General features: G+C 46.7%; 1 protein-coding gene across 6 annotated transcripts in view; it reads right to left on the bottom strand.

The window, feature by feature from the left end:
- tiam2a (TIAM Rac1 associated GEF 2a) overlaps positions 1 to 14,378 on the bottom strand; it is a 61,684-nt gene that overhangs the window by 17,070 nt on the left and 30,236 nt on the right. For all 6 annotated transcript variants that reach the window (XM_063497325.1, XM_063497326.1, XM_063497324.1 and 3 more), the window contains exons 9-15: positions 12,122 to 12,178; positions 6,548 to 6,724; positions 5,966 to 6,070; positions 5,794 to 5,872; positions 5,619 to 5,708; positions 5,319 to 5,537; positions 3,232 to 3,326 (exon numbers count right to left, since the gene is read on the bottom strand). In XM_063497325.1, the coding sequence (XP_063353395.1) occupies positions 3,232 to 3,326; positions 5,319 to 5,537; positions 5,619 to 5,708; positions 5,794 to 5,872; positions 5,966 to 6,070; positions 6,548 to 6,724; positions 12,122 to 12,178 (822 nt within the window). The remainder of the gene's footprint in view (positions 1 to 3,231; positions 3,327 to 5,318; positions 5,538 to 5,618; positions 5,709 to 5,793; positions 5,873 to 5,965; positions 6,071 to 6,547; positions 6,725 to 12,121; positions 12,179 to 14,378) is intronic.

Here is a 14,378-nt window from a genome sequence, read left to right as displayed (position 1 = left end):
GATCCCCGTTGCTTCCTCCGTCACTCAGTTTTTATCTCCACGTCTGGAAGTTCTTACTGTGGAGCGGACTGAGCAGGGGAAGGCTAGCATTAACTGTGCTGACAGCAGTAAGCCTAGATTATTAGCATGCTCGTGGCCAGATGGCGGCTGATGGGCTTAGTCATAACACACAAGCACTTCCCCAAATTACCCACACCTACCCACCCCTCACACACATGTCTGCTCAAGTTTAGAGGGGGGTGGCGGTAGCTTCAAGGAAGACAAAATCATGTGTGAAGAAGAAGATACAACCTCATATCTGCAGGCATGTGCCAACGTTTTGAAGTTTGGGATCCATGATAAGAGGGGAGAACTGAAACATCCTCCTCACAGGCTTTTAAAACATATTAAAACACCTCCTACTCGTCCAGCCTGCAGACAGGTGCCGTCTGAGTCCAAAGAGCTGAAGAGTAAAGATGAGAACAAACGGTGCGGTCCGCTAAACATACAGAAGTGGAGCCTGCTTATTACTCAACTTAATAACATCAGTGCCTGAATCAAGCCAAATCTCTCTGTACTGACATCCAGACAGAGCATGGCTCCAGTCATAGCACTCTTCATAAGTCCATTCAAATGCTCTTAGTGAAATGTCTCGTCTGGACAAATGCAAAGAAGCTTAATACGTCTGTCCGCTGTTTAACCTTTGGTTTAATGCAGAAGATGACTGTCTGCTTTGCTTTGCATTGCATCAAACATAAACCGCAGAATTTATTATGTCACGCAAATTGGCATCTGCAGTAGTTTACCATCAAACCGAGGCTCGTTCATATACAAGGATATACAATACACCTGAGCTCAAAGCTGCACTGACTGGTCCGTTTCCTTATTGATTGTTTTAACCACAGTTTTCCCAATAAGTGTTTAGTCAGTGAAGGAAGTCGATTAAACCCTCAGGAACAAACTTGGGAAACTTGAATTTAAATGATTTTAATCAATCACTGGTGTCATGTGGTGAAACCAGATTACTTCCCACATCCTTCCATCTGTCTAATGGGATTGCACAGCATTCTATAGATGCTTATGTTCTAACGCAGCAGCGCGGCGGTTAGCGCCGACGCATCACATGCAGTCCGGGGCCTTTCTGTGTGGAGTTTAGATGTTCTCCAGTCGGGTTAGGTCATTCTCTATTGACTGTAGGTGTCAATGGTTTTCTGCAGCAGATTGACTACCTGTCCTGCGAGAGCTGGGATAGGCTCCGCCTCCCCCCTGCAATCGTCTGCAAGCAGAAGAAACTGAACGGACGATGTGCGAGAATCTGCCGATGACCCGCAAGCAAAGAAGTCCCAATCGAAGCTCAGCTCACGTCTTTCAGACCACTTTAGTTCACTTCGTCTGCTGAGTGGCTAAGCTCATTATGGTACAATAACACTGTGTTAAACCAATTGCAATGGCGCTCTACATCCAAACGTTTCATTAAATAATAGACACAATCATTAACTCGACGGTAAACAAAGCCGTTAACTTTGCCTGGTAAGCGTTTCAGCTCAAACACACACACACACACACACACACACACACACACACACACACACACACCTGTGTAATAAGCACAAATTGGAATGCAATAGACTAATTAATCAAAAACGGTCAGGCAGCTGATCGCATGTGTGACAAGAGGCTTGAAATTGGTCCTTCCCTTCCATCAATCTCTATCGACTGTGCGAGCACCGTGTGCATGCACGTGTGCAGCTGTATGCTGATGCACGGCCGGTTTTCTACCCGGTGACTCGACTTCTTTCTTCACGCCCTGGAGAACAAACTGATGGCTGTGCGTTGATTAAATCCTGCTGTGCGCAGCAGCAAAAATCGGATTTACCAGCACCAATATCTCACCCTGCATTTTATTTCTTTTTAATTTCCTTCACAGTGGTTGATTCTCACCGATGCAAAGGGGGAGCCCTTTTCTCCTTTTTCGTGACACAGACACGCACACACTCATAAACCTCCCTCTCTCGCGCATAGCTGCACACCTTCCCATCTTCCATTCGTTCCTCAGGAAAACAGAAACGGCAGGGAGCTGAGCAGCAGTGGTGCAGTGCAGATCCCAGCAACAGGACTGACTCACGTCGCCGGGCAAACAACAAGAGACGAACAGAGAGGAGACGACAGCAAGAGTCCACCTCCCGGCTGACCTCGGGTCAAACGCCGAACCACGTGGCAGCTACAGCGATTAACGTTTTTTACAAACATGTCGCCTGTATCGGTATCAATGATGTCTGCTCCCTTTTTCATTTAGTCTGCATTACACAATGAGCAACTTGCCAAACATGCACTCACAATTGCAGAAGCGACGACTGTACACAGCTTTGAAGGGCATTAAATATTAGCCCAATGATGCAAGAGGAGGTGAATATGTACGAATACTTTTAGGCTTCCAGCCATGGCTGCATCATTAACACACGGCTTTTTGCTGTGACCACACACACTCATTACTGCCCTCAATAAACACCGGCACACAAATCTTCCCGTATTACATTATCACATCACTGAAGCGTAATTCCCAGCGGAACAGGCTCGCGGTTTAATGACTTCAATAAAGTTGGTTTACATATCAAAAACCTGAGTAGATACTGAGCGACCAATAGGACAGAAATAGGCGCACAATCTGCCATAACTCAGAAGGGACAACTGTTTGGCACATTTACAGATATGAGATATTCCTCTAAAGTGGCCTGAAAGGAAGTGTTGCATTAACTGTAGCGAGCTTAGAACAAAAGCAGGACTCTTACGGCTAACAAATGCATGACGAGAAGGAAAAGTCTGCATGTAACAAACAGGGTAGCTCTTAATAAAATGGTGCATGTGCACGGTTAAGTGAATGACAGGAGAAGCGTTCTCTTCAGAGGATTTGGCTTTGCCCCCAGGCGTGCTTGTCCTCATGTGCATGTAGACACATGTGAGTGTGTGTTTGTGCAGGAGGCAGTGGGAGTGTGACACAGCCTCCTCTCTCAGTCTGCATGCCGTCTGCATGACAGTAATAAGCTGTGTTTATACCGGTGGCTACGATTGAGTATCCTAATTATGGAAATGCTGAGGATTGGTGCCAGTCTGGTTTCTGACAGCCCCGCAGCTTCTGCTGAGAGTGGGCACAAACACAACACACACAATTTCACTCACACAGACCTGGGAGGAAAGACAGGCACAGAGTGTGGATGTCTACACGTCTTTTTTTCGCACTCGGGCCCCTCCTACCTTGCTGTGCTGAACAGGCCTGTGCGCGCAGTGGGAGCGACCATCCTCCAGTCCTACGTACAGAGATTCGCCACCGCCAGCTGCAGTACAAACATCTGGAAAGAGAGATTGTGGAGAGACAGAGTCAGCATGCGTCTATTTGTGTTTGATGGTGTTTTAAGCTCATACCGCCCCTTAAAGCGCATCCTTCTTCTAACCCACAAAGCACAAACAATGCAGACGAGAGTCGGTCTGAAACCACTGTGGGCGACTTTGTCGTGTACACAACTTAAATATGTCTCTGAGCTAAAAACAGCAAGGGCATTCAGTTACCCAGAAAAGCAAAAAGCACACGCCTGGAAATCCTAATTAAAGACTCCGTTATCTCTTTCCTTGCTCGACAGGAAAAAAACAACAACTCTGGAGATAAAGTTTGCTGCTAGTCCAGCCTGAAAAATGTCTGCACAAAATATTTATATTTGCATCATTACAGCATGATACTAGCAGATAAACAGTGTTTTGAAAATAATTTTTCAGCTTCCTTCTGGTTAAAATTCAAGGTCTGGAGGACATGCTCTCCAGCAGCTGGCACATGCAAGACTCGATTTCTGATCGTCGACTGGGAGGCAGGCCAACGTGTCGGCGGGAAACAAAAGAAAACTTCTGGGCCTCCCATTGAGCCGAACTTGGCATTTTTTAAGTCGGCAATCATCATCAGCCAATGTCTGATAGTTAGGCCGTAATTTCTAAATATATCTAATCATCTGCTGTCGCTTCTCTCGTCTCGTACATTTGCATCAGGCTGAATGAACGCCAGATGACAGACGTCTTCCTTCTAGGAACGCCATCGTGAAATCCTTTTGTAATTCATGTCAGACAAGTGTTAATTCCCCCACTGAGGGCACATACCTCCCTGCCTCCTGATCAGCCTGCCTGGGATCATGTGCCCTCTAGAGACGGAGCGGGAAAACTGCAGGCGCTTTGATGGCACCATTTGCAGTAATGAGGTCTTCAAGTCATTAATCCCTTTGTGTTCAATTACGGCCGCAGTGGAGGAAACGCTAATGAATTATTATCATTAAGATGACACTCAAGACTGTTTTTGTGCAATAAAATGCAATAAAAGCGACACAAAATGATATGCACATCTTAAAGGAGGTTTTGCAAACTGCAAATCCTTATCCAGGTCTGTTAACCAGGAGCTTCTAACTAGGAAAAATATACCAAACTGACAGTTTTAGGACGATTAAGGTCCTACTGCTACACAACTTCTTCTTTTGTCTTGCAATGACTGCAGTTTTATTACATATCACTCAAAATAACATCAACCATACTATTTCTTTATTATGTTCCTTACCTTGAAATCAAGAGCTGAACAACAATCAGATATTTTTCTCTTCCAGCTGGGGATCAGCTGTGCGCGTCCGGTGACACAGATGCCCTGCTCTGCTCTGACACCTCGTCTACACCGTGAGACTAAACCAGGCTGACAGCACTCTATACATTCACAGCAGTAATGAGCCCTCTGCGGTCAAAAGCCCCTCCCGGCCTTTCCTCTCCTCCAGAACACACAGAGCTGTGAAACATAATCTAGAGCATTTTTTTTCCCCTCTTTCTACTCGTTTAACTCGAGGAAGTGGAGCTATTAACTGAAACGGAAACGTAGTGACGGGGTGACAGAACTCCCAGTGCTTACTGGTAATGTGAGCAACAGCTCACCGCTAATAACTTTGAGGTTCAAATAAATAGCAAATTCTAACGAAGCATGGCTTCTCGGATGTCACAACAATAACGCTACCTAGATGATGGATTACAAAAGAAAAGAAGCGACTGTAGAAAAAGAGGAAAGAAAAACTGGAACTTTGTGGTTTCCGAGTTCTGCACAATGACACCGAATGTTTTTAGCAGAAGTTACATTTGCACATTCATAACTCATGAGATCTGTGAAAGTGAAACTGTACGTGTCACCCTTCAACTTGTGCCACCATTTGTGTCACTTTCTATTCTACTGTTAGCTGTTTGCAGTAAGTAAAGCTAATGCTACCACATGACTCCATCTACACGAGCGTGCGTGTGTTCAACTGTACGTCTGCGTCTGATTAAAGCACCTGAGGACGACTTGGCTCGGTGGTGTTTACTTCGAACTTCCTGGCTGTGTTTAGTGGGAGGGGCCAGATGGTCAGAGGTCACAGGTGGCAGCACGGGGCCCTCCCGCCTCAGGCTCAGGTGCACAGTTTGTTCAGCAAACAGCGTTTGGATCAACGCCAGGTCCAGACCGGGGACGCACCGACCATTCAGGACCAGGATCTCATCGCCAGGACGCAGACCTGCACACACGGGCAAACGTTTCATAAAAGCCACGCCGATCTCAAACGTGACGCTCTTATTGGTCATTTCTAGATCGGCACCTTCATTGAAGGCCAGGCCATCAGGAAGCACTTCACTGACAAAAACCCTGCTGTTCTTCTGGCTGTCTGTGTATCCTGTTACTGCAAAACCTGCCAGGAGGATTCAACCGGAGGATTACATAAAGGATCACGACATAAACTACAAACACGATTCGTCCAAACGTGCCCGACTCACCGAAGTCTCCGCTGCTGCTCTGCCTGCTCATGTGCAGCGTAAACACATTAGCCGGGACCACCTCCAACTGATCATTGACCTGCGGGGCGATATTAAACAAATCGATACACATTATAGAAAGAGCGGATAAATGAAGTGTTCGTGTGGGATCATGCGTGTTTCCCCTTCTCACCACATCACGGAGGAGCTCTCCGGGAGCCACGTATCGAACCTCCACGTGCTGCCCCGCTCGCCTGTGCAGTCGGAGGCAGTGCGCGCCCGGGTCCAGCTGTTTCACCTGTTTACACAGGAGCCAGTAAATGCTTAGCAGACGGCACACACAAAAATCATCCCACATATTTCCGCACCAGTGCTTCGCCACACAGCTACTGTGTGGCCCGAGGTGGGAATTATTCAGACTTTCCACGTAGTGATGGGAAATTTGCAGTAAACAAAAAAAAAATGCTTAGCCTAAGAAATTGATTGCATGTTGTTTTTCCATGTGTGAGCCCATGCATCTGCAGCCATTCAGGGGGGGCTGTGTAGTGTGTAATGAATAGGTGTTGTTTCAAACCCTCGGGGACATAATGCAATCAAATCTGCTGCTACAGCTGTTTGAGACCAGATTATCTGACCATTAATGAGGCTGTGCTTGATGGAGCTAAGAAGTTTTGCATATATGAAACATTCAAATGTTTTTTTGCTAAAACAGTCACAGATCAGGAATATTATCATCTGATTTTTGTCAAATGGCATAATTTCTTTGAAACTCAACCTTGCACGCTGCACAGAGAAGGTCAGCAGCTGCCTGGTCTCTTCTGACGGGAACTTGGACCGTCAGGCCGTCTGGCATGTAGACACACATCAGCGCATCTGTGGCACTGCTGACGCTGTCCCAAAGACCGCCCTCGGGGGGCGACATGGAGTATATACTCGTCAGCACGTCCAGCCTCTGTGTAGGTGCAGAGAGGGGCATGAAGGCAGGATACAGTCGGAGGTGGGTGAGGACCGTTAGATGGAGCAGAGAGGAAAGAGAATACGGGGGAGAGGGAGGTAAACAAAGAGAGGAGAGAGAGAGAGGAGACTTTGAGCAACAACACACAAATCAATACAGGTCCATTAGTCTAAATGGTTGGCTGTGGATCAAGCGGCAGAGCAAAGATGTCATACAATTAGCCTTTCAGAAATTCATCTGACATCACAGACGGCAGTTGCTCCATATAATAGTCATCATAATGACCGTGTACACAAAGGGATTGGCAAGGGTCGAGTGCCGGGTCTAGACGTCCCGATGATATCGCCGCAGTTCTCCCAGACTTTTTCTTCTAAAACAACCACAGGAGTCATTTGGACTGAGGTGAAGTACGGGGGGACAATTTATATCGGAATCACTCAAACTTTCAGGAGGTAATTATGTGCTGCATTATTTGCGGGATTAAGAGTGAGCAGGGTATTAAGGTGGGGGCGGGTTGGCCTCACAGGCGGCCATTTAGGGGTTTTGGTCGCGACTCGGTGTCTCTGGAGGAAAAAACGCCACAGCTGCGATGTGGAGCTGCGGGGCTGTGGGAGACGCCACGGTGCAGCCCGAGACCACAATTATCAGAGCTCTGGATCACGAGGGACGGCTCAGTCGCAGCAAATGTAGCGAAACACGCGGGTGGAAGAAGCCAGTGATTCAGCACTTCTGACACAGACAATATGAAACGTGCTGGTTAAACTCAGACATGAGACCAAGAGGGATAATTGCTTTAGTGAATAGGTTGGGATATATAGCGCTGTTTCAGATGCATTATGGCATGATAAAATAAAGCGTGGTGTGTGAGTGTGTGCCTGTCTGAGGCTTTCTGTCTGCTCTGCATGTGTGTGAGCTTTTCAGTCCATTCCAGAGGCGAGCTGCCTGATGAATCACCTCAAGAGGAAAAAGACCTTTTTTTCCTGCCAGACAGAAGGCCTAAAGGGACGAGCTAAAGTCTCTGATTCAGAGCATCAGTTTGCTCCACACACACATGCACGCACGCACAGACACACACACACATGCACGCACACACTGACACAGACAATTTGGCGCTGATAAACACAGGCACACAAACATTTGCCTCATTTCCACCTTAATGTCCTTTTGACTAGCCCAAAAAAAGAGCCACCTGTGTTCCTCCTAAAAATGTTTCCCTAACCTGTCTGCACGAAGGAACACAAGGTGCTGCTTCAACGCCCACTTCTGTCTGCACCTTTATAGATGTGAGGTCACGCTCACAACCTGAGGATGGAAAAAAAAGGCTGACATGGTTGCATAAGCGTCCCGTTTGTGTCCCGGTGTGACAGCAAAACTAAAAACTCTGTCGTCCTGATCAGAGACCGGCTAACACTGAACACTCATTCATGGTCAGAGCGCGTTCTAACGGGCCGACGGTTGCCTGGCCAACGCTCCGTGAGCCGCTGCCAGACACGCGCTGGACTTCAACAAGTGCCCTCTGTGGCGAGTGTGCACGTGCTATTTATGTTTGCGTTCAGCCAGATCATTCGAGCCAGTGCTTCAACGTTTCCCCTCCAGTGTGGAAATTATTTCGAAGCGAGCGGTCCTCCACCCGAGCTTCTAAAGATGGAACAGAGTGGAGTAACGAACGTTTAGTGATGACCGCTGCTGCTGAAAAAACCCCTCTCTGTTCCACTTAGCAACATTGTAACACAAATATTACAGTAGTTCCTCAAACAGATAGGAAAAGGCTGAAAATTGCCAATCAGGTCTATTTAAAGGGTATTACTCCTTATTTCCTTAAAGCTCCACCCAGCGGTCCCCTCCTTTACAGTGTAATGACACCAGTTTCCACACTCATAACACTACTGACTGTTTCTTAACCCAAATTTTATAACTGAAGAAGGCAAACACTCGTTTCATTTTACTCTCTCTTTCACCAGCAGACCTCTCAGTCTCACCCCTGTTGGTCTCCCTAATAAACTAAACGTGGCTGCAGCTGACCAGCTGAGTCTTCATCATCTCACGGCTCTGCATTGTTCGCCCTGAGCTCTTTTGGTCAAGCTGCAGAATAAGAATAAGTGCTCTAATTCCAAAAACATAACAACTCAACATTCCCTCTTGGTTTGACGAGACCATAAGACCAGGGGAGCACAAAACCAAATATCTTGCTGATCTGAAGGTCCAGCATGTGAGTGTTTCGTGGATTTGGAACCGGAGACGATAGAAAGTAAACATCATACAGCAACTCCAAGAGACGTCAGGCGAAATAACCTCTGCCAACGCGAAGTGGCCGGGTCCAGAGTTACACTTTTCTCAGTCTGAAACAACTACCAATGAGAGGACCTGATGCCACACATGACATTTGTCAGGGCGGGAAACAGAGGGTTACCTAGGCAACCAAAACCTGGACTGTCCAGTAGCGACACAGCCATCTGTGTGGCCCCTGTAGGGGGTACTTGGGGTACTGAGGATGTAGATGAGTCTGCATTCTTCGTGAGCGCGGGACTCTTTCGAGGTCTCCCCTTTTCCTCGATGCTGTTTGCGATATTTCAGGCGAGCACCTTAAGGCACAGTCGGTGTGAGGGGCTCGTACGAATCACTCCTGTGCTTTTTGAAGATAATGTGGTTCTCTTAGCGTGATAACGATGTGACCTTCAGCATGCACTGGAGCAGCCTGCAGCCAGGTGAGAAGAACCTGATATATTCGCCTCCAAGTCAGTTCTTTGCTATTCATTTGTGGACTGCACCATCCAGGAAAAATGAAACATATAAATGTAGCACGAGGTGAAGAGGACGCTGATGTGGAAGGCAAACCTTACGCTTCTGATTTACCGGGTAATGTTTGTTCCAACCTTCAGCCTTTCTGCTAATAAGGACTGAAATATTAGCCCCGCTATGAAAGTTTTTTATATTTCCTTCTTCCTGTAAAACAGAGCAACAATGTTTCAAACACAGCTGTTCCAAACATCCCAGTTTTACTTTAGATATTTACATTATTTTACTTTGCACATTAACCTTGGAAACACAGTGATAACTTTTTATGTCCTGATTTTTCAGCATCAACAATTCCTTTCCTCAGCTCACATCTTTGCTGAGGTTTATACTGTGTGTAGAAATGCTGGATTTTGCCATCTTTGCTCAATAAAAAATAAAAGCACATCATTGGTCAGTCGTGATTTGTGCTGTGGCTCAATCAAAGGTCAGTTTTTCAGAGGTCTAATAATATTCACCCTCATAATTTCTGTTTTTATCAGATTATAATGCTTTTATTATGTGCAAACATAAATAATCTGTGCTGGGGTGGGCGGGCTCATAATTCTGTCCTAATCTTTATAAAGAACCACTTAGAGGACAGAAGTGACCCAAACCAGGACAAGGAAGCTCAGAGAAGAAGCGCTGCTCTTTTATTCCAAAAAGCAGCAGCTGAAGTGCTTTGGTTTGATTAAACAGCTTTCGGGAGTTTCCCCAGGAGGAAGGTACCAACCTTATTTACGAATAAAGCGTCAGGATGGATGGAGTGTGAAAATGCATAAATGAAGTTAAAGCAAAGCTGTTTTAGTAACATAAGAATAAGTAGCAAGGAGTTTTTCCTCCAGCAGTCAAAACATATCAGCTCGCTCCGCTGAGGAGTCTTAATCCACAGCAAAACAAAATCATCCCTGTGCCGTTTTCCACTGCTGGAAGCAGAGGCTGGACGGAGGATGTAAGGAGCCAAGCTCTGCCATGTGAGTTTTAAACTCACACCATACCAAGGCATCTCCAGCAGTGGCAGCTCGAGCCCATACAGATGTTTATTTCAACAGCTAAACGTGACCTGCAGAAAAAGCTGGATGGAAAAGACCCACACAGAGAAGACATGACATGCACAAACACAGCAACGCAAGGAAGCACAAGAGCGACGCACACCCTTCACTTGACTTCACTTCAAAGGATTAGTGCAGGATGAGTGCTTATTAGAGTAATTCGAGGGCTTTGAGTCCAAAGCAGCACAATAGGTGCAAAGTCATCAAGACGGAAATGAAGAACTGTTTATGTTGACAAAAATCAAAGCGGCTGCGCTAACCTCTCTCTTTCTAACTTCCCACACCGTGAAGCCTTTATCCCCCCAAAAAACAAAACGGATCCTTGCGATGAGCCGCTTTCCTCATTTACGTCCAAATCTGAGAGACTTTGAGTGAAAAGAGCAGAGAAGCTTCCAGCGACATGCATGAAAGCCAGTGTTGTTTCCCCAACACCCTTCCTGCTCAGAGTCCCTTTCTAGTTTTAACACTTGCCACATTGACCACAGACTAATACTATGAATCACTACATCCTGTGAAACACTGATCTTTATAACGCCATTCCTCCTCTGTCTAACGCTATCCATTATACCCATCTGTCAGTGCCACATTTCATCAGGCAGGAAATATTTTGGCTTGCTGGAGCCATCAGGAGGAGGACGGACTGACTCATTACTGCTGCACTAATCTGATACTGTCACCACTCCACCAAGCAGTGACCACGAATGTTTAGCTGCGTTTTTCAGGTCTGTTTTGGTCTAAATGAGCTGCTTGCTAACTTTAGCCTAGCCTAGCTTATAAAAGCTTAAAATCTGGCTCCTGTATCTGACTAAAAACTACAACATGCAGTCCAAAAAATTAAGACACAAAACAATGAAATAGAAAGTGAACAATGCAGAAATGGGATTATAATATATATATTATAATAGTATTTGGATTCTATTTATATTCATGTTGGGAGTTTTAAACTGAAATGGGAATTAAAAAGAGAAGAAAGTGTGGAAGTTGGAGCCCGGCGAGGTGAGGACCTCAAGCTCACGCTGCTATTTTACACTTACAGCCCTCAATAACCAGCAAATGCTGGCGTTTTAAAGTCTGGCTGCTCAGATGTCCTGAATTCACACTTGTCAGTCATCCAACGCTTCGCCCATACACACACATACACATTCACATACATCACCACCCTTTAACTCAATTATGGCGTGAATTGGACCCCTGTTCACGCCGGTTTTTCACAGGGCTCTATCCCTCCTGTTAGATATGCTCTCCATTTGTCTTGCAGACACCTGCAGATCAGCATGAAAGGAATCGCTGCTTTGATCCTGGACGTGTAATATACTCGGGCGGACACGTGCGCCTTGTGATCCCCACGTACACACGCCCAGCGTGTTCAAATATCTTTGCACAGCGAACCATCAAAGCCGCGAAAGACGGCAGAGGTTAAAGTAGCAGCAGACCCGTTTCAACTGCAGCTACTTCCAACTGAAACTAATAATAGTACAGCTGAAACTGTGCAACAGGATGCCCGCGACAGATGGCGGGGGAGTTTTTAGGAGATTATTTAAAAAATAAGTTACTGAAATCGGTGACTCACCTCGGTGCTCCTGGGAGGCAGGGCGCACGATTGGCCTCCAGCATCGCTTTCAAAGACCTGAAACCCAGAGACAGACAGTAAGAAGTACAGACAGAGGGGCACCACGCTGACTGACTCATGAGCCATTAGCACCTAGCCATCTCAGCAACACACATATTAAACACACACGGTGCTTTTATGCAGTTAATTAAAAACTACGCATGGCGAGTGCAGCGCTTTGATACCGCTTCCAAACAGGGTCTGTGGCCTTTGAAGGTGCATTGGTGGAAATGTGCAGTGTGTGAGCGAGTGGAGGAAATGTGTGTGTGGACACTGAGTGGTTTCTGTGTAGCAGAGAGATCAAAGGGGGGAGGGGGGTGTCTGAAAGCAGAGGGGAGGGCCAGCTCCCACCTATCCGTCTCCACATCCACAAAGTTCTCCGGCTCCTCGAGTCCGTCCTCAGCCCGTCTGTGATTGGGAGGCATGTTGCTAACCCTGCAGCCTCAGAGGGTTTCAACAACTCTATAATACGGCCGTGACAGAGCTATCCGTTATGAGGGCGTGCCGCGAGTCCTCGTTTAAGTGGACTGCAGTTATCAGGCTGTGCTCTGACAGTTTGTCAGCAGGCAGCAGAGACATGACAAGCAGCACAGCCGGCAAATTCAATTCAGTATTTTGCTCCCCAAAAAGCTCAGACATGAAGTCAAAGGTGTTTGTTTTTGCTTTCAAATTAAAGAACTAAAGAAAATGTCTTTACAATCACAAAGAAACTTCCAGCTCTTGTTCTGCTAATAAGACTCCGCGTCTCTCCACAGCACGAGGACGTTTATAAAATAGCTGTAAATGGTGCTGCTTCACTAAAAAAGCCGGCTTATTTTAGAAAGCTTTAACAACTCTTCCACAAATCCTCGGACCTTTCTGGCCTACTTCCCACAAACGACTGGCGGCCAGCTCCTTACTATATCCAGAGCTCCGCTAAGGCGGATGAGAGAAGAGAAAACGGGAGAGCAGGGGGGATGACTTTGGGGCAAGGTTGTGGAGTGCGCCATCAAAGTGGTAAATGGGATTTAGGCTTAGTCAACACACATGAGTCAGTATGGAAACTGTGGGAGAAGCACCGCCAGCTCTGATGTTTATGCTCTGAGAAATGGGGGCGGCTGGAGGGGGGAGAGGGACAACAAATGGTGATAGAAATTAGGGAACCGCACGGTTTAAGAGATGGAATAAATTAAGGAGCTTGGAGAGTGCTTTTAAACTGGTAGATGGAGAGAAACCCTTGGAGATGGCACGTTTGGGAGAACCTGAGGAGCGCATGAAGACGTATCACTCGTCAGCCCAACTTGAGGAAATAGCCAAGGAGCCGATGATGTCATGTTTGTGACAGCGACAGTTGAATTTCCCACAGAGAATCACAGAAAACCAAAACTCGCGCCGCACTGACCCCCTCGCTCTGGGAAAAAGATTAAGGAAAATAGCAGATGTCCAGGAAACCCCAGCATTCTGAAAATCCCTCAGAGCGCTTAGCAGCCATTAAGTGTTCATGATTAGCCTCTAAGTAAAGACAAAAACACCAGAAAACACTAAAAAAGAGCTCGTGGGCAAGAGGAAACCTGGGGGGGGAAATAAAGGGAGGCTGTTTAATATTTAGCGTCTTTACACCGACCATCTGCTGGTGTCTGCGGGGCTGAGGAAACAGTGGAGAATGCCATCTACCACATATGGCTTTTAATAATTCATGCGTGTGCTGCAGCGCCACCTCGGCCTCCTGCACTGTGAAATGTAACTGGGCCTCATTAGGCCGGCTGGCTGGAGTCCCCCCAGAAAAATAATAACACATACACGCATACCTAGCCGGTGACAGACGTGTGCAAATGCACGAGCATAAATATCACAGAGCATTTGGCGGGATAGATGAGTCCGACGAGAGCAGGCGAAACAGGACAGGCGGCGTTTTGCTCGCAGTCAGGAGTCGGGGCTCGCCTACCGAAGATACGATGAGCTCTGAGCCGCGCTAGCTCTGGAAACGTTGGACGCCACGCTGACATTACGGCACAAAGAAACACAAAGTTACATTCCTCTGCTTTATTAGAGTCTCGACTAATGAACAGGGGTCCATAAAATTACACAAGTGTTTCCTTTGGTGATGCTTAAAATAGACCACCAAGGCTCGTCTCCAGGGCCGTATCTGCAGGGTACAGAGCGCTGGATTTCTGTATCAATAAATAACCAGCTTGCATGAGTCTAATTACTAACCTGAGAGGATTTAGACCCTCCCCCC

The sequence above is a fragment of the Pelmatolapia mariae genome, linkage group LG16_19, assembly GCF_036321145.2.
Source record: "Pelmatolapia mariae isolate MD_Pm_ZW linkage group LG16_19, Pm_UMD_F_2, whole genome shotgun sequence".
In the NCBI taxonomy this organism is placed as follows: Eukaryota; Metazoa; Chordata; class Actinopteri; order Cichliformes; family Cichlidae; genus Pelmatolapia; species Pelmatolapia mariae.
This window is presented reverse-complemented; position numbering and strand designations above follow the sequence as displayed.